Raw genomic sequence first — 17,719 nt, 5'->3', positions numbered from 1 at the left:
GACGCGGCGGGCCCTTCCCCCTCCAGCTGCTGGTTTGCATCCTTTGGGGTGGTTCAGGGAGGCTGCCAGAGGAAGGCCTCCCAGCCCGATGCCTGCCGCCCCCCCATGATATCCTGAAGAACAGCCTGTGTGTGCAAATCCCAGCAATGCCTTGGCCTGCTCTGCATCTGCCCCCCCCCCCGAAACACGTTCGATTCATTCCACATTTTATTGATCCCCTCCAAGATACAAACTGGGGAGGAGGGGGCCATGGCAGCTGTGGCACTCCACTCCAGGCGCAGCGGAGAGCATGCCGGGAAGACATGCCAGTCCGGTGCAAGAGCATTGGCAATGCAGACACATGAAGGCATGCTGGATACAGCCCAGAAGCAGCACTCACCAGAGGGCCCCCCCGCAGCCTCATCCCATGGCATCCCAGCCTGTGCTTTCAAAGCATGGACTGCTCTGCTGTGAGAGGAAAGCACAGGCGGGGACTGCAGAGGACAGGAAGGGTGGTGGGCGTCAACCAGCGAATTGCAGGCATCCCAATAGTCTTTGACGCCATTGCTCATTTCCAGGGCTGGCGATTGCTCCCCCTCAAACACCCAGCAGTGCCCCAGCCTTCTGCAATGTCCTGGGGCACCTCCCAATGGCTCTGTGGCCAAATGACTCTTAGTTAGGCAGGCGGCCAGTGCTTAATAGGAGTCCAGGGTGGCCAAAGAGCATAATGTAAGAGCCGCATACAATAAACTTCAGATGTTTGAGAGCTGCAACATTTAAGAAGCATCAAATTCTTAAAAATAGTTACTCCCCACGAGCATTAAACTTGTGTCTGAATGGATTCTCAGTTTATTCCCTGTAAATAATTATGCTTGAAAATGTCTTATTTGCCTTTTATATTAATTGTGATGCAAACAGGAGCTCAGCCAACGTATTTCCAAAAGCTGCACATTACATGTCAGAAAGCAGTGTGTGGCGCGCCAGCCACGGTTTGGCCACCCTTGTAATAGCCCCATATTGGTCAGCCTTGGGTGGGTGGATGGGGGGAGCTTTGACCACCAGGTTCCTTGTGAGTAAACATGACAGCAGGATCCTAGCTGGCCATGGGCATTGCTGGGGAACAAGGGCACAAGGTGAAGCGCAGGGTAGAGTCCCCAGTTTAGTTCTGTTTTCAGCTCATACAGAGAACCAGCAATGCCCTAGCAGGGCTCCAGGGGTTGTAGTGGGGAAGCAGCCTCCCCCCCCCCCAACCATGGCCAAGGCAGAGATTCAACTAAAAGGACTCTCAGGAAGACAAATTCGGAAGCTCCATCCTGGTTCTGCAGCTGCTCCACCTCCTCCAGGCAGCAGTGGGGAGAAGGGCACATGCTCTGAGGGGACGAATGAGAGGAAGTGGTGGTGCAGCGGGGAGAACACAGCAAAACAGTCCTGTTGTGGGAGGGATCCCCCAGCACAGGGTGCCTCTTTGAATGACTGGAACCCCCCAAGTGCAGTGCCTGCTCTTCATCCTCTGGGTGCATCTTTGGGCCTCACGCAGGACGATGACAGGTAGCTTCTCCAGGCTCTATCCAGGCTTCTACTCTTAATGGAGCAGAGCTGGTGGTGGTGGCTCATCCCCCTACTGCCTTTGCTAGATCAGGCTGCTGGATGGAGAGGCACTTGCTGCAGGGGACAAAGCAAGACAGAGAAAAATCAGAGAGCCGGTTCAGCACACTAGTGGCCGAGGCGCTGGCTGCAGCAGGTGCACCTTCACAGCTCAGTGCCTCCTGGACTGGCACCAGGTGGCAGGAAACCCCGGTCGCCAGAGAAGAGGGGATGGCAGCCATAAGCAAGCCCCAGGGTGTGCAGAGAGTAGGCCAGTTTGGCAGGGGCTGACCCCAAAAGGCAGTCTCAAGGGGGTGGGGTTGTCTGACTCCTGCCACCTTGCCCGGCCTGGAGGCAGCAGGCCTCACTTCGCAGGCCCGTCATGAGTTGGGCATGGAGCTTTCAGACAAATCAAAGTGGGGGGGGGGGTTATAGCTAGCCTGCAGAACTCATTGCCACAAGGCACTATGAGGTCACTTACAGAGAGAGGTTTTTCTTTTAAAAAAATCCAAAGATGAACTGAGCTGCAAGCAGTTAGTAGTCAGAGACACTTTTTGGAGGGACCGAGATGGGTGACGACTGAGGGTGAGGGACAACAAGCAGAACGTGGATGACTAAAGCCTTCATGGCCCAGCTGGGGGCTTCCTGGCAATAACCCTGGGATCCTGGACCAGAGGGGCTGTTTTGCGTGACCCAAACTTTCCTCTTGTTGGACACCTCACAAACCCAAAGGCTCAGTCATTTCAGCAGCTCAGCACTACTAAGTTAGGGAGATCATTCCCATAAGAAGACCAGCACAGCCCAAGAACATGCCGGCCATCGGGAGGAGCAAGATCCACTTACCGTGCCGTTCATGCTGCCATGGAGGAATACAACACAAGGATCACAACACTGACACACAGCTTCACACACGGAGATGCGGCCTCAAGTCACCGGTACCCAGAAACAGTGCAGGGGGAACAGGGTCCCGGATCCAGGGTCAACATTATGCGGCGGGGGAGAACATTCTGCTGAGACACCCGTGCTTGCGGCCATGGGGTGCTTTCTGTGGCAGCAGAAAGCAGGGTTCTTTAAATGGAGAGGCCCATCTAGTCCTGGGCACAGCAAAGGGTCACCTCTGAAATTCTCCCCAGAGTCTGAGTCACCTGGTCTCACTTCCAAAATGGAACCCCTGCTCTAGAAGTTCTCCGTTATTCTGCTCATTTTTAATTTCTGGAGCATAGCACCTGCACAGTTTGCCACAAGGTCCAGTTCCTCTGGTTTTGTAGTAGGGGGGGGCACTCAGCAAGTAAAGCTCCCCTGCTTTGCCTGCAGAAGGTCCTTGGTTCAAGCCCCAGCAGGGAAAAGACCCTAATCCTGTGCCCCTTGGAGAGCTGCTGCCAGTCAGTGCAGATAATACTGGGGTGGGGGTACCAAGGGTCTGACTATGGCAGCCGGAAAGGATTGTGAGCCATGTCTTTCCCCTGCCCCTCAGCAGCACCAGTGTGCATTCAGGGCATCGATTCGTTTAAAAACTGCAAGAAAGCAAATCGATGAGATCAGTTTGCACACTTGCACTTGGCTGTATGGAAGATCACCCCCCCCAAACCCCACAGTCACGTGTGACTGCACCCAGATCCTTTTGTGCAGCTAGAGGGTCTTGAGAAGTGATGGCCAGGAGGTGGGCAGGACGGTGCAAGAAGGAAATCCCCTCCTCCTCCTCCGGGATCCTCCCTCCCTGTTGCTGGGTGCTTGGTATCTTGCGGCAAGAACACCAACACCGAACACACGCGCGCACGCCTGGCGTGCTCCTCGGTGCACTGACCTGGAGAGCGAGAGGACTCACGACTCACCGTCAGCAGCACGTCCTGGTTGTCGGCCAGCGCCTGCTTGGCCAGGTAGCGCTCGCGCTTGATCTTCACCTCCAGCGACTCTGGCACATCCGGGACCAGCCAGTCTATGAGGCGGAGGCAAAAGAAGACGACGTGCTGGGCAGGGGAAGAAGAGGCTGGCTGAGCAGGGAGGCAGCAAGCGCTCACTCTCTGTGATCAGTTCTGCGTTTGGAGCCCCAACTGCAACTGGGAAGACTGAGGCCAAAAGAGTGGGCCAATGTCCACCTGTGAATTCACTGCAGAGGTCAGAGGAGCAGCGGGGCTTCCTGGCTCACAGCCAGAGGCAGAAAGAAGGCTGCAGAAGATGCGAGGCTGGAAATGCCATCCTCCCAAAACAAATCCATGCTCAAATAGGCAATCCTCACACGTGTTTTCCTGCACATCTCAAAATGTGTGAACTCAGCTCAGGGAGCCAAAGTTCTGCAACTGCCACGTTCATTTTATTTTCAAATCAAAAAGTGTATTCAAAGACCCCCTCAAGCAGAAGATGGTGCCATGAAATAAGGTAATTAAATTGCATCTAAATTAAATTATGAAGAAAATTGTGTTCGATTAAACAAAACAATTAATGTGAATAGATTAACAATGGATGTTGGATCAGAGGAGCCAAAGCAAAGGTGTATTTTCTGTTTTATTTAATGGTAGTTTTGGATACGTTTTTGCCAAGAGACACATAAATTCAACACTGAGAAAACTCAACCCAAAATGTTGCATTTGGAAAAGTTACACAAATGACTGCGACAAAAGCAGCCGGGCTTATTCTGCAGACATGGCCATCCATCCGCATGCTTCATTTTGGAATCCAAGATGCTTTCCTGGCCTCTAGCTGAGCTCCTGCAGCACGTTTTGCATGGGGCTCTCCCTGATGACTGTCCAATCAACCTTAAAGCTTGGGCAGGTCACTCACCACCCATGGAGGGGCAGGCGGCAGAATCTCTTATTATAACCACGTCAGGAGGGGAAGCTTTTTCTGCCCTCCCCCCCTCACCTTCTGGGATGGTTTTTCTTCACCCCCACCCCATGCAGCTCTCACCTCAAAGGCAATGATGAAGCCCAGGCGAATGGCCAGCAGCTTCCAGTAGAAGAGTGTGTGGTTGCCATTAGGATCCCGGAAGGCCTTGTACCTGGGGATAAGCCGCAGTGGCAGTCAGCGTGGCCAGGGGCAGTCACAGGCCTGAGGGAAGGCTGTGGTCCGCTCGGCTCACCGGCACATGGTGTGGTTGCTGTCCACGTAGCTTGGCGGAGAGTAGGCCAGTGTGAAGTTGATGTAGCCGTGCAGGTGACTATCGTGCTCGTACTGGTAGAGGAGGCGTGGCAGGAAGTCTGACGTGAAGGCGATCAGGAAGGCCTGGGGGGCAGGAGACCACAGAGAAAGCCGGAGTTAAAGACCCAGAAATGTTGTGGGTGTTGCCATTGAACACAGGTCCGCCAGGCAGGCATTCCTCCCTTGTATGCATGTGGCAGAATGGTGGTGGAGGAAGGAGGCCTCTGCAGCCTGGGGAGTACTTGCTCACCCATCCCATGTAAAGGGGTGAAAGCTACAGGAGTCTCCCAAAACAGAACACAAGCAACTCTCCTCAGGTTGGGGGTGAGGAGAGGAGAGCAGTTCAGGAACCAGAAACTCATGTGGAGGCTGCTGGACAGAAGCACTGTGGAATCTGGGGAGTGATGGGGACAGGCCAGGCGGGATGCGCTCCTCCCAGACTCACGTTGATGACGACAGAGACCTGCGCCAAGACATCGAGAAGGAAGAACCAGATGCTGATGTCCTGAGCGCGCTCAGCCACTGGGCGGCGGTACTCGCAGACGAACTTCTGGGCGTCCAGCCGGATCTCCACCCAGTTGTTCAGCAGGGCAAAGAGGGGCGCCAGTGGGAACGCAGCCACGAAGATGGTGATGAAGCCAAACTGGAGCACTGGGAGGGAAGAAGGTGGAGGCACAGGGTGAGTGTTGGACCACATTGCTCACCCACCAAGGAATGCCTGGCCAAGAGGATATGGCAGACTACAGCCCCCCCTGCCTGCCGGCCTCTGCCCACTCACCCATCTCCAGGTACTCCTCGAAGAGGCCCTCACATGGGACCAGCTCGTAGTCCTCCTCCCAGCGCCTGGGCTCCTGGCAGAGCTGTGCGCCTCGCACCTGGGCCAGCCTCCGCTTCTGCTGCCAGGCCTTTAGCTTGCTGCAGGAGAAGTAGGAGAGCAGAGGATGGCACTCTGAGGGGCACCCTGCATCAGAAGGAGCCCGCAAACGAAAGCCAGAGGGTCACAGGGGCCAGCCCAGCTGCCCACCCAGTGGCTCCAGGGGGACGCAGAGGGCCCCCCGCCCAGACTCACGGGATCAGGAACTCTTGGACATTGCTAACCAGTTGCTTCCCCACCATGATGATGAAGAGCTGCTGGGCCAGTTCAATCAGGCACCCGCCGGGACCGCACTGCAGGGTAAAGGAAAGCAAAGGAGGGCTTGGTGGGCGACTGCACAGCTGGGGCCGAGGACCCCCCAGGGGACCAGAGCACAAGCCCCACCCCACAGCACCAGGCTGCAGCTGGGATGCTTCTTGCAGCCAGAGAAAACAGAGGCAGCGATGCCACAGGTGGACTCAACAAGCACGTTCCGAGCCCCCTTTTTGCGCATGCAGCACAAGGCACTGGACACGTTAAGCCAGTCACAGAACAGATAGGCTTGCAGGGCCCCAGGCCTAGTGGGGAGGCTGGTTTGAATGACCTTCCTGAAGGCAACTGAAGGAGGTCAGGTGGGCCTCGTGGGGCAGGGAGTTCCACAGTCCTGGTGTAATCCTGAAGGCGGCCCAGTCCCCCATAGCTGTTGGGAAAGGGGTTCTAGAGGCGAGCCACACGTTCCTTCCAGAGGGCTGTTAGAAAGGAAGGTGGCTGCTCCAACCTGCAGAGGTTCAGCCAGCTGGTTTGCTAGTCCACAGGGAGGGATGCTGTTTGCCACACACGACCACCCAGAAGGGACACAGAAACCTCTTCCCCGCCTCTGCCCTGGTACTCACGTCTTCATTCCGCATGCCCAGGAGTTTGCCGTACTGGCCAGGATGCCCCACAAACCTGGGGGGGCAAAAGCAGGCATCAGATGCCAGAGTGGGCTGCCTCTGGCCTGGAGTCGAGAACAGGGAAACGGAAACAGGATCTCTCAGACTCTGTATTGGGAGTCCAGAGTTCCATCCTGGGCAGCCACGGCTCCGAAAGGCCTGCTGCTGAGCAGGAGGCAGACGCCAAAGAGCTTTCAGACAAGAGCTGCACTCTGGCCAAAGGGGCTGGTGTGACTCTGCAAGGAGTGTGCCTGCACTGGCCCACTGCAAGAGCTCAAATGGAAACCAGTGTTCCCACGGCTTAGGTGGCGGCCCGTGGCCTGTTCCCCATGCCCCCAGGATCCCTTGCCACACTCTGGCCGGGGGCCACAAATGCCCTGCCTCCAATAGTGGGGCACCTGCCCATGGCTGTAGGAGGAGTGTATACTGGGTGCCACCCGGGCAGTATAGCCAGAGCACCGTTGAAAGGCAGGCTGGTGCTGAAGGGGAGGGGGTTGGGGGCCCACGTTTCTCAAAGGGTGCCCGTGGCCAGACCAACCCGAGCCCTCCAGAACAGCAGCAGTGGGGCAGGCGCAGGGCAAAGGGCCCCCTTTCCTCTCCTCTTTCAAGGCAGTCCTGCCGCACCTGCCCTTGAAGAAGGCCACATAGAAAGGAGAAGAGTAGAAGTTGACAAACTGGAAGAGGAACACCTTGAAGGTGAAGGCGTCTTCGTGCTGCGTCTGGGTCCGGTGCATCTCTGCAGGGGCGGCAGAGAGAGCGTTGACAAGCTGGAGCATCGGGCAGCACGAGCATGGATGCTGCCAGGGGCGCCTGGCCAGGAACATGCCCAAGCAGAGGAGCAGCCGACCTGGCTGCATGGGTGGGGGGAGGCACAGACTCACCCCACCTGGTGAGCTTCTCGGCAAGAGAGGTGTAGACTTGGCTCATGAGGAGGATGAGGACCAGGTTCACCATTGAGCTGCTGATGTTGGCGATGTTGCCCGCCTGCAGGGATGAAGTGTGGCGCAGAGGCTGACCGAGGGACTGGAACTGGGGGGGGCCCAGAGCCAGCCCCCTCTTTCCCACCATGGCCTAGCAGGACAGGAAGGCACACAGCCCCCTTTGGCTGCCACTGGTATTAACTGGCACTCAGGGATAGACTGTGCCTGCACATGGAGGACCTACTCCTCATTACCAAGACTGCGGAGCGCAGAGGCAGAGCCCTAAAGGGTCAGGCAGAAGGGCCGCCTCTTCACCCACAATGGCAGTTCACAAGGCCCATTTCCGACACTGGCCAGGAAAGTGTGAGCTCCTGCCTACCCCAGCCTTTCCCCCCCGGCAGGTGAGGGCCCCTCTCACCTGTGTCATCAAGACGGTGTTCCCCGTATGGTACATCATGGTACTGACAATTCCTCGGTACATGATCACTGACACCAGGAAAATCATCACCACGCAGAGCTGGGGGGAAGAAGGGGGGACAGAAGCAAGGGGCTGCATCAGCACTTGAGGCAGGGCTTGAGGATCATCCGGGGTCCTACAGTTAACAAAGGGGGGGACCACTCCTTGCCCCAAGGAGCTTGCAATCTAGGGAGGCAACAGAGGCAGGGGAAGAAATGTACGGGGGGGGAGCAGGTGGTGCGACATCATACACATACCTGTGAGCTTAGCTATGGTGGGGATAGGGGCTGGGGGGTGATTTGATGCTGAAGGGGGAATTTGAAGTCAGTCAAGATGGGGAATGTGGGAGGTGTGCCAGGCCCAAGGGGCAGACAGGAAGGAGACCTCTCGCCCCCACTCCCAGGCTGCCTTTACCATGATGATGATGGCCATGGACCCCGTCAGGACGCGCGACAGCCGGTCCCGCTCAGGGAAGTGGGGCTCCTTCACTCCCGTGACGGGGTTCTGCTCCAGGCACGGTGCCATAGCAGCAAACTCCGGCCGGGGCCGTTCCTGGAGGGCAGAGAAGAGGCTGCTGGAGGCTAGAGAAGGGGACATGGGGCTGCCTTCCCCAAACCCTCCTTCCTGGGAGGAGGCCCGCCAAGCTCAGCAAGGGTCACTTCCAAGTCGAGCTGCTGAGTATCGCACTGCCCTGCTGCCTGCTAAGTGGGGGGGGGGGTCAGTTGCTTTGGCAACAAGAGTTGCTGCCATAAAATGAACTGGCCTGTACGAATCCAGTTGAGGGGCTTCTCTCGGAAAGCTCTTTGGTGTGTGCGCATGAAGTCCCCTCCCCGTCTTTCTTCCCTTTTGAAAACCATCCTGAAGTTTTGGGCACTCTTACAAGGTACAGGAGGAAGTCAAGAAACAGGACTGTGTTTCAACCGAGGGGTTGAAAATGTGGCTGGCGGGGGGGGGGGGGGACTCATGGCGTTTGTGGCCTGCTCACCGCTTCCCTCCACAGCCAGCTGGACCCTGGGCTGTGCCTCCCGTGCCATTGCTTACTCCTTGCGGTGCCAAGCTGTGGCATCCCACACAAGGCCTGGGTTTGCAGAAGAGGCCTGTGTGGACCAGCCTGACCACGTCTTGCTACAAAGGTTCAGGACTTCGCCTGCCATTGTGGGCCCCAGAAGGGAGCGTGGTGTGCGCACTGCCAGTCTGAGTGGTGGAGACTGGCGCCACCTGGTGCCCAGACCGACAGGTCTGTCTTTCTTCCTGGCACAGAAACACTGCCTGGGCATACATGGAGCTGCCTTCTAGGGACTGAAGCCAATGCCAGCATCATCACGCACAGGCCAGCAACCTCTCTCGCGGGCTCCAAAGGAGTCTCTTTCCTGGCCCAGGCCAAGGATGCTGCCAGAGTAGAGCGCACAGCCGGGTCCTTCCACATGCAGGACAGGGATGGCTCCATCACTGGACTGTGGATTCAAATCCCGCAAACTGCAAAGGGATGTGCTGGACCTGCCCCCCCTCCACTTGCCTCCTCCTCCTGGAAGTCCAAGCAGTCCCAGTGGTGGGCCAGGGTGGCGCTCTTACGCTTCCAGTACTCCAGGAAGGTGACGGCCCAAAAGGACATGAAGATGCTGAAGAAGACGGTCCCTGGGTGGTCGAAGAGGTAGCCAACCTGCACCCCCCACAGAAGAGACAGAGGCGGCCCTGGGAAAAGCCCGCCAGTGACGACACAGGACGGTACAGCCGCCCAGATGCGGTGGCAGGCAAGGAGAGGGGCATCCGCTCTGTGATGGAAGCGCCCATGCATCCCCGCTCAGCTCTTCCACCATTGCTCCAAGCCGGAAGGGTGGGGAGGACTGAGGGGTGGGCTGGGCTGGGCAATCCTCCACTTGGCCTTGAGGTGAGCCAACCTCATAGTGGTGCGGAGAAGAAAAGTGGAGCTGGTACCACCCACAGCACACTCTTTGCAGAGTCTGGCAGCCCAACAGTATACCAGTGCCTTAAAAAGGAGCGTTGGGCATACCCAGAAGGGGGTCAGGAGTTGCAAACAGACTCCTCACCAGGCCGTTGCAAACTTAGCCCATCACAGCTGCTTCCTCTCTCTCCAGTTAGTATGGGAATATTTCAGACTGGAAAACTGCAAAGATGCCTGAAATATATTCCAGCCCCTCCCCATCTGCCCATTTTAGTGGTGGGGGAACTGAGGGAGGCTGAGCCATGCAGACTATGCCTGGGGCAGAGGAGGGCTTGACAGCAACAGCTCTTGCTCTGCCTACCCCGTAGTGAGCACCTCTGTTCCCTGTGACAGCAGAATACCCCACACACCCCAAGGTATCCTCCTTGGTTCATTCTGGGCGTGTCACTACACCCACCAAGGAGAACCCCGACAGCCCACTGCCAGGTGCCTGGTCACCTCACCTTCGCCATGGGGCAGATTTCCGAGATGTTCCAGTTGTCGCAGGTGTCACAAAGGGGGCACATGAGAAACTGGCCACCACTGCCACAGATCTCCTGCCTGGGGTGGGGTAGAGGACAGGCTCAGCAAAAGAAGGAGGCAGCCATGGGTGTGCTCTCCCAGACCTCACCCCCTTTGTCCCTACCCAGGGCTGAGGTCTGACACAGGCACTTTGCCTTGGCCGTGGGTCTTCAAACGACCAGGGCTTGACCCAGAAACATGTGCCTGTAGCCAGAAGTGTAACTAGAAGCCGCCTGAGGCAGCGATGGCATTACTTTGGGGTGTCACTTTCAGGTTCTCCCCAGAAGAGGAAGTCCTGTCAGCTTTGCCCACTATTCCTTCTCCTGTAGAGGCTCCCCTCTGAAGAGGAAGCCGCCACAGCGAGTGCCCCCTCCTCCAGCAGAGCCATAAGCAGTGCAAGGCAGTCATTTCTGGGTTCTCCCAGGAGGCGGCGGTGCTGGTGGCTTCACACCACCCTTGGCAGGTACCCCTCAGGTTCTGCTCTAGTTACACCTCTGCCTGGAGTGCCCCTGTGCACAGGCAGACAGCCGCCCCTCACCCAAAGCAGCCACTGTGGGAAATCTGAGGCTGGAGAGGGTCTCCCAGGGCAGAGGACACAGCCCTCCACAACTGGTCTGAAGAAATAGCCTGCTGCTGCACACGAGATGTCCACTAAACTCATCCTGCTTGCCCCAGTGGAGGCACCAACAAGGGGAGGCGTGAGGCTGGGCCCAGCAGCTCCTTGCTCCCCCTGCAGCCAGACAGCCATTAAAAAGGTGGAGGAACACCCCAACCAGTCACTGCGCTGGAAAGGTTGGGCAAGGCAGGGCAGCGACCTGTGGGACATGCCCCTTTGTGACTGGTGTCCCCCCCCAGCCCGCTGTTCGCCCCCTTGCCACAGAGCTATGCCTCACACTCACGCAGGTGTGTTGGTGCCCATAGTAAGGAGCCCTGAAAGGAAGACAAAGGTTCCGACAGCCGCGGCCGGAAGCAGCCAAGCCGTGTAGAAGCCTGCGAGGGAGGACAGAGCACAGGGGCCATCTGGGCACACATTCTGCACTCTGCAGTGGGACAGCCCAAGACCCCCCTTTCCCCTCAGAGGGGCTGGGATAGTCTCCACCCAGCCTGTGCCCCCCTCACTTTTTATTCCACAAAGCACGGCCACACCCAGTCAGCTGCTCCTGAATTCCTTCTGAATGCCTGTCTGGGAAGTCTGGAGAAGCATTCTCTGAGCATGTGCAGAGTGCAGGGCTCCCTCTCTGAAAGCATCCCAGGCTGGCACAAATAAAGTACAGCATCTGGATATCGGGAAGTCACAGGGAGGATGGGGCAGGAAGGAAAGGGAGCTGCGCTGGTCAGATCATCCTCACCCAGCCAGGCAAAGTAGATGGCAACCTTCTCGCCAAAGTATTCACGGATGTGGTCCAAGGGCTGGTACTTGTACCAGCAGCGCCACTGGGCCCAGAAGCGGTACAGAATTTGCCGGGAGTTCAGCTCCTCACCAGGAACCTCGTACTCGGGCAGCTCAAAAGGGCCCTGGAGGGGAAGGAGAAGGGAGAAAAGGCTCTCAGAGGCCCTGGGGCATCACCCGCTTCCCAGGAAGTGATGTCAGAAGGCGACAGAGCGCCAGCCCAGGGCTGACGTCCCAGCAGCCAAATCCTTGGAGGAGGGGAGGGGCCCCAAAGACCTCCTGTCGGAAGCAGGAAATGATGCCTGCATTTTGCTCTGCTATGTCTAGCCTCTCCAAGCCCACTTATAGGTTGAAAAGAGGGGTACAAATTGACACAAGCTGTAAGGAAGCCATTGGTGCCTCTGAAAATGTGCAGCACGTCCTTGTGTTCACTGTCAAGCAATCGTGGCTCTGTGAGATTATGGTACAGGAGCTTATTGGCACACCTGAGCCCCTGCCATGCCTCCCTGCCCTCTGTGCGCAACCCTCTCTATGTCCCTGACCTCATGCAGGGGGAAGGCTGCAGAGTAGACGCCTTCATTCAAGAGCCGCTCGATGCCGACCTCAGCATGCTTCCGCTTCCCATAGACGGTCTGGGCTAGGATCTCGTAGACCTGCCAGGTGGGAAAGAGAGGCAGGATGGCTGGGAGGGAGGGAGGCAGTCTCCTCCTCCTGGGCCCCTCTTGCCCACCAAGCCCAGCGCTGGACACAGGGCTCCAGAGTACTCACAATGCGGTGCCTTTGTGTGTTGGTGAAGTAGGAATCACGGCAGTCGCTGCCCAGGAACCTGGAAAGGAGAGATGTGTTACATCAGAGGGAGGGGAACCAGAGGGTCACCTCCCAGAAAGAGGCTCCCCTCTCCACAGCCTGACTCAGCCACCATGTTTCGTTTCCATCCCGCTGCCACCTCTGGTCAAGCGGGTTTTGCAAACTGTACAGAATCCTGCAGGCCTTGTTTAGGCAGAAGCGCGCCTCCCCTTGGCCCTCCCTGCCTCAGACGTTCCACCTGCAAACATGGAGATTTGTAGCCCTGACTCATTTTACAGGGTTCATCTCAGGATAAAGACAAGGGTCAACCCTGCCTGTGCCCTCCATCCGAGGATGGGCCTTTCGCCTGCCTGCTGGGTCCCTCCTCTCTCACTGCCATCAAACCCCTTTCCCAAAGCCCACTTTCTCCTGCCTTTGTGCCTGTTCCCTATTAAAACCAGGCTCAGGTACACATGCAGTGGAGCCTGCCATGTCAGCTTGCCCAAAGCTACACCCATCTCCATTCACATCATTTCTTCTGTTGTCTCCCTTGTGCTGACATCAGGATTGTGAGCTCCTCAGGGCAAAGACCTGTACAGAATGCCAGGCAAACAGGGAGTGCTGCATCAGTCTGGGGGGTGGGGGGGAGAAGGAGGGATGCAACTGCCTCCCAGAACACCCTGGCGGGCCTTGGGGTAGGACGACTGGAGTAGGAGTGCTAAGGGCCTGAAACCCCCCTTCCTGGCAGCCGCAGCTCGACACACTCACTTCTCCAGCTTGGACTTGCGGAAGGCGCAGGTGTAGAAGTCCACTGGCTTCTTGGGGACATGCTGGGCCATGATATTGGGGACCCGTAGCTTCTGGAGGAGTTTGTCTGAGCTATTCCTGTCCGGGTTCGGGTGTGCCTAGGGAGGAAGCGGAGGAGGGAGCTGCTGGAGAAAACCAGCAAAAGGGGGGGGGCTGGAAGAGGAGTAAGGGAGCTCTTCCCCCACTCCCCTGCTCAGAGGTGGCAGACTCACCTGGAGGGGTGCCCGCATGCAGAGCTCTTCGGCGTAATACACCAGCACCTCCCAGGGGGCACTCAGGTTCAGGTAGTGGATGCTCTTCCGTTCACTCAGCATCTCCTCCTGCAAATAGAGAAAGTTGATGGTTGATGGCCTGCAGTGGCGTAGCAGTTGAGGAGGTGCAGGGGGTAGCAGTTGTACTAGGCATCAAGCTTTAGGGGGGGCAACAAGTTGAGCTTGAGTGACCAAAACTGTGAAAATCTTGATATGTATGACTAATACCATCATGTTATATATCATTGGAAAGGTAATTCAATACAAAATGCAATGAATAAATGGCACTGGAATATCTTGATTCTACCAAAAGTTATGGTCAGTTAACCAGAAAATGAAAACACCTTATGAAACAAAAGGTGAATTTTCTTAACTCAAAACTGACCTATGAGGTTGATTGTTCTGACATGTTGCAATGACATGCAATTATGGTACAGCATGGAACCAATAAGGTATTAATATGAGCCAGCTCTCATTTCCCTGTATCATAATACAGTTACCACTGGCGTACCTGGGGGGGCAAGTGGGCAAATGCCCTGAGGGCGACTCTCAGGGGCGGAGTGGAAGCGGTGCGCACCCCCTCCAACTTCGGAGGGAACGCGCGCCGCTTCCCGGCCGGGTTGCCGTACTCCGCCGCTAAGGGCATCCCTCAGGGGTGGAGCGGAAGTGGAGCGTGCCCCCTCCAATGTCGGAGGGGACGCGCGCCGCTTTTCGGCCCCCACGGAGCTTACAAGCTGCAAGCTGCGCAGAGGTCTCCACTGCAGTGGTCTGGGGCCACTGGGAGCAGCCCCAGACCGCTGCCACGGAGACCTCCGCGGTGCGGAAGACTCCGTGTGGGCCTCGACTGCCTCCTCCGTTCCCCCTTGTTTTCAAAGGGGGAACGGAGGAGGCAGGCTGCGCGGCAGTAATTGCGGTGACAATGACATCACCACAATTACTTCCGCGTCATGTACGCGGGGGGGCAGAGAAGGGGCGAAACGGGGTGTGGGTGGTGGAATTCTGGGGGTTGCCCTGGGCGTGGGGACCCCCAGGTACGCCACTGACAGTTACCCCTGCTTACTGGGTAAAGATGCAAATCTTCAAGTAGTGCTCTTCTTATATTGAGCAGGGGGCGAATAACCATCCCTCTTCATTCCAGCACAGTGTCTCAAACCAATCAGGAGCACACTTTTTATTTATTTACTTAATTACAATTGATTTTGTCGTGGGGGGCTACAAATCTTCTTTGACCCCAGATAGCAGATAGATGCCTTAGCTATACCACTGGCTGGGGAAGGCGGCAGAGCAACTGGGTGGTGAGCTGCTGGGAGGGAGAGGCAGGTTCCCCCCAATTTTAAAAAGCTTGATGTGACGTCACTTCCGGTTGTGACATCACTTCCGGGGCATCGTTTTGAGCTTGGCACCAGGCTCCACGATCATTAGCTACGCCACTGAAGGCCTGCATGGTTTGGGGCTGGCTCTGAGCACGGCTACCAATTGTGGTCCTCTGGAGGAACCTCCAGGCTGAGAGGCGGTCTACGCCCCAATGCCAGTCAGGGAAGATGGCTGCCTTTGGCACCCCACTTACAGGCCTCCCTACGGGGCATCTGGTTGGCCACTGTGGGAAAAGGAGGCAGGAAGAAGTGAACTCAACCCTGCAGGGCGACTTGCAGCCCCCTCACCTTCTCCACCAGGAGGCCCGCCTTCTGCAGGTTCTTGACGAATTTCCTCCTCCACCGTTCCTGGCGCCCGGGCGCCTGCTCCCAGCTGCCCGCGGACCCAGTCGCCCCATCACCCTCCTCACGGCGGGGCTGCCTGCCCTTCCTCCTCCTCCTCTTCACCGACCGGACCTTCTCCTCCCAGACCAGGACAAAGTCTGCGAGCGGCAGAGAACGCCCTGGGTCAGTGCCCCCCCAGTCGCTTCCCTCTCTGGCCCCAGCAGCTTTTGCAAAGCGGGGGACAGAGCTCCAGGCGGAGGCCCGGCGGGGCGGGGAGCGGGGGGCTCTCGACAGCGCACCCCTCCTGCACCCGGAGGGCTTCGGGAGGGGCGGCGGCCTTCCTCGAGAGGACCGAGCTCTGCAGGTCCCCGCCCTCCTCGCGGCGGCCTCCCAAGGCGGCCAAGCAGTCAGCTCCTCCAGGGGCGCTCACCGATCTTCGTCCTCCCGTCTCGGAAGCAGGTGCTCCCGGCCCTGCCCGCGCAGCCAGCAGCCTCCCCGCAGCCGTACACGTCGAGGGGCTCGTCGTCGCCGTCCGCGTCCTGCCCGGGAGAGAGGGAAGGGCGGCTGCACCCACGACCCCTGGCGCGCGCCCCCAGGAGCGGCCGGAGGGTCTCCGACCCGACCCCGCCCGTGTCGCTTCTGAGCATGTGCAGAGCACCCAGCCCCGGGGAGCACCTGCCGGGCGGAGGCGGCTGGGAACGGACCCCGCCCGCTGCCCGCAGCCCCTCGCCGGACTCACGAAGCCTTCGCAGAGGCCCCCGTTGGGGACGGCGCGGGGGTCCCCGAAGAGGCCCGGGCGGCGACTCCTGGCCGGGCCCACCAGCAGCCGGGTGTCCGGGGGCCCCTCCGGCCCGGAGCCGCTGTGGCGCTTCATGCCGCTTGCGGAGCGCTCCGGCCGCCGCACTCACGTCCTCGGGCGCGGGGAAGGCGGCTCCGGGCGCGCCCTGCCCTCTCCCGGCGGCTCAGCATCGCCGTTCCCGGAACCTGCTGGCCGCCCGCTCGCCCGCCCTGCCGGCCCAGTGGGGAGGGGCGCGGAGCGAGCTGGGGATCTGGAGCCGCAGCCTGCCCCGCCCAGTCCCCGCGCTGCGTAGCTATGGCGATGCTGGCTGGAGCCGGAGCGCAGCAGGCAAACAGCAGGTGCTCCCCACGCGCTGCAGGCATTCGGGGGCGGGGAGAGCCGGGCCCAGGGGGCCAAGGCGCCGCGAGATGTCGCGGACGGGCCGGGCTGCCACGAGGCCTCCTGGCTGGGAGGGCAGAGGAGCCGATGGGGGGCTCCAGAGCCTCCGAGAGGAGCCCCGAAGGCCCCGCTCTCCACCCCCTTTTCGCCGATGCTCGAAGAGAGGCGCCCCGGGGCTGGCTGCTGGCAGACTGCGGAGTGCGGGGAAGCTCATCGCGCCCCCTCTGAAGGGCGCGGCTGCATCTTGTGTCGGGGAGTTCCACAAGCGGTCGGGAGGGCAGCGCGGCGTCCGGCAGGAGGGTGCTGGACTGGTCCTCCTCCCGGATCCTTCTGCCCGCCTCTCTGCCGAGCGGGGTCCCGTCCCTGTGAAACTGCCGGGGGTCGCACCGCCCCCGGAGTCCCGGCCTGCGCGGAACGTATCAGGGCAGGGCGCCGCCAGGGAGCAGCGAGACCCCCGCGGCCAGGACTGGCCTCGGCAGTCCAGGCTGACGAAGCCAGCGTTGCGACTGCGCAGCCCCCCGCCCCAGAGCCGCCCTCCTTTGCTCAGCGGGCACGGCGGGAAGACCGGCCCCCAGGCGCCCTGCTGCGTTGCTCGGCACGCTGCCCGAGTGCAGCCTCTCTCCGGGCCTTTCCCGTCACCGCTTAGCCACCCGGGCTCACCTGACGTTCCTGGGTGGCTGGGAGGAGGGCAGAGACTCGCCCAGAGACGCAGCGGGCACTCTCTTCTCACCCGACATTCAGGCAGCTTGGCTTGGGGGGCACTAGTCTAGCTGACCCCCCCCCCCCGCAGTCCTCCCCCAGAGAAGGCGCCCTGCTAGTTTTGTGGTGAAAATTGTATTGGCAACCTTCAGTCTCAAAGACTCTGGTATCGCGCTCTGAAAGGTGGTTCTGGCACAGCGTCTAGTGTGGCTGAAAAGGCCAATCCGGGAGTGACAATCCCTTCCACACCAGGAGCAAGTGCAGTCTGTCCCTGGTCTGTCTCCCTGGCTATGGGCCTTCCTTCTTTGCCTCTTAGCCTCAGACTGTTGGCCAAGTGTCTCTTCAAACTGGGAAAGGCCATGCTGCACAGCCTGCCTCCAAGCGGGCCGCTCAGAGGCCAGGGTTTCCCACTTCTTGAGGTCCATCCCTAAGGCCTTCAGATCCCTCTTGCAGATGTCCTTGTGTCGCAGCTGTGGTCCTGTAGGGCGCTTTCCTTGCACGAGTTCTCCATAGAGGAGATCCTTTGGGATCCGGCCATCATCCATTCTCACGACATGACCGAGCCAATGCAGGCGTCTCTGTTTCAGC

General features: G+C 58.9%; 1 protein-coding gene across 1 annotated transcript; it reads right to left on the bottom strand.

The window, feature by feature from the left end:
- Positions 1–846: 846 nt before the first annotated feature.
- Positions 847–15,902, bottom strand: LOC136660223 (anoctamin-7-like). Its single transcript, XM_066637324.1, has 22 exons — positions 15,686–15,902; positions 15,220–15,413; positions 13,520–13,627; positions 13,269–13,405; positions 12,483–12,540; positions 12,257–12,367; positions 11,674–11,839; positions 11,224–11,314; positions 10,267–10,363; positions 9,377–9,520; positions 8,275–8,412; positions 7,822–7,920; positions 7,365–7,467; positions 7,108–7,219; positions 6,445–6,499; positions 5,768–5,865; positions 5,477–5,613; positions 5,144–5,349; positions 4,640–4,782; positions 4,468–4,558; positions 3,368–3,530; positions 847–1,641 (listed from the first exon to the last, which is right to left on the bottom strand). Exons 1-22 carry the CDS (start codon positions 15,900–15,902, stop codon positions 1,610–1,612), a joined length of 2,700 nt encoding a protein of 899 aa, XP_066493421.1. The 3' UTR covers positions 847–1,609.
- Positions 15,903–17,719: the final 1,817 nt, after the last annotated feature.

This window comes from Tiliqua scincoides, chromosome 9 (assembly GCF_035046505.1).
Source record: "Tiliqua scincoides isolate rTilSci1 chromosome 9, rTilSci1.hap2, whole genome shotgun sequence".
NCBI lineage: Eukaryota > Metazoa > Chordata > Lepidosauria > Squamata > Scincidae > Tiliqua > Tiliqua scincoides.
This window is presented reverse-complemented; position numbering and strand designations above follow the sequence as displayed.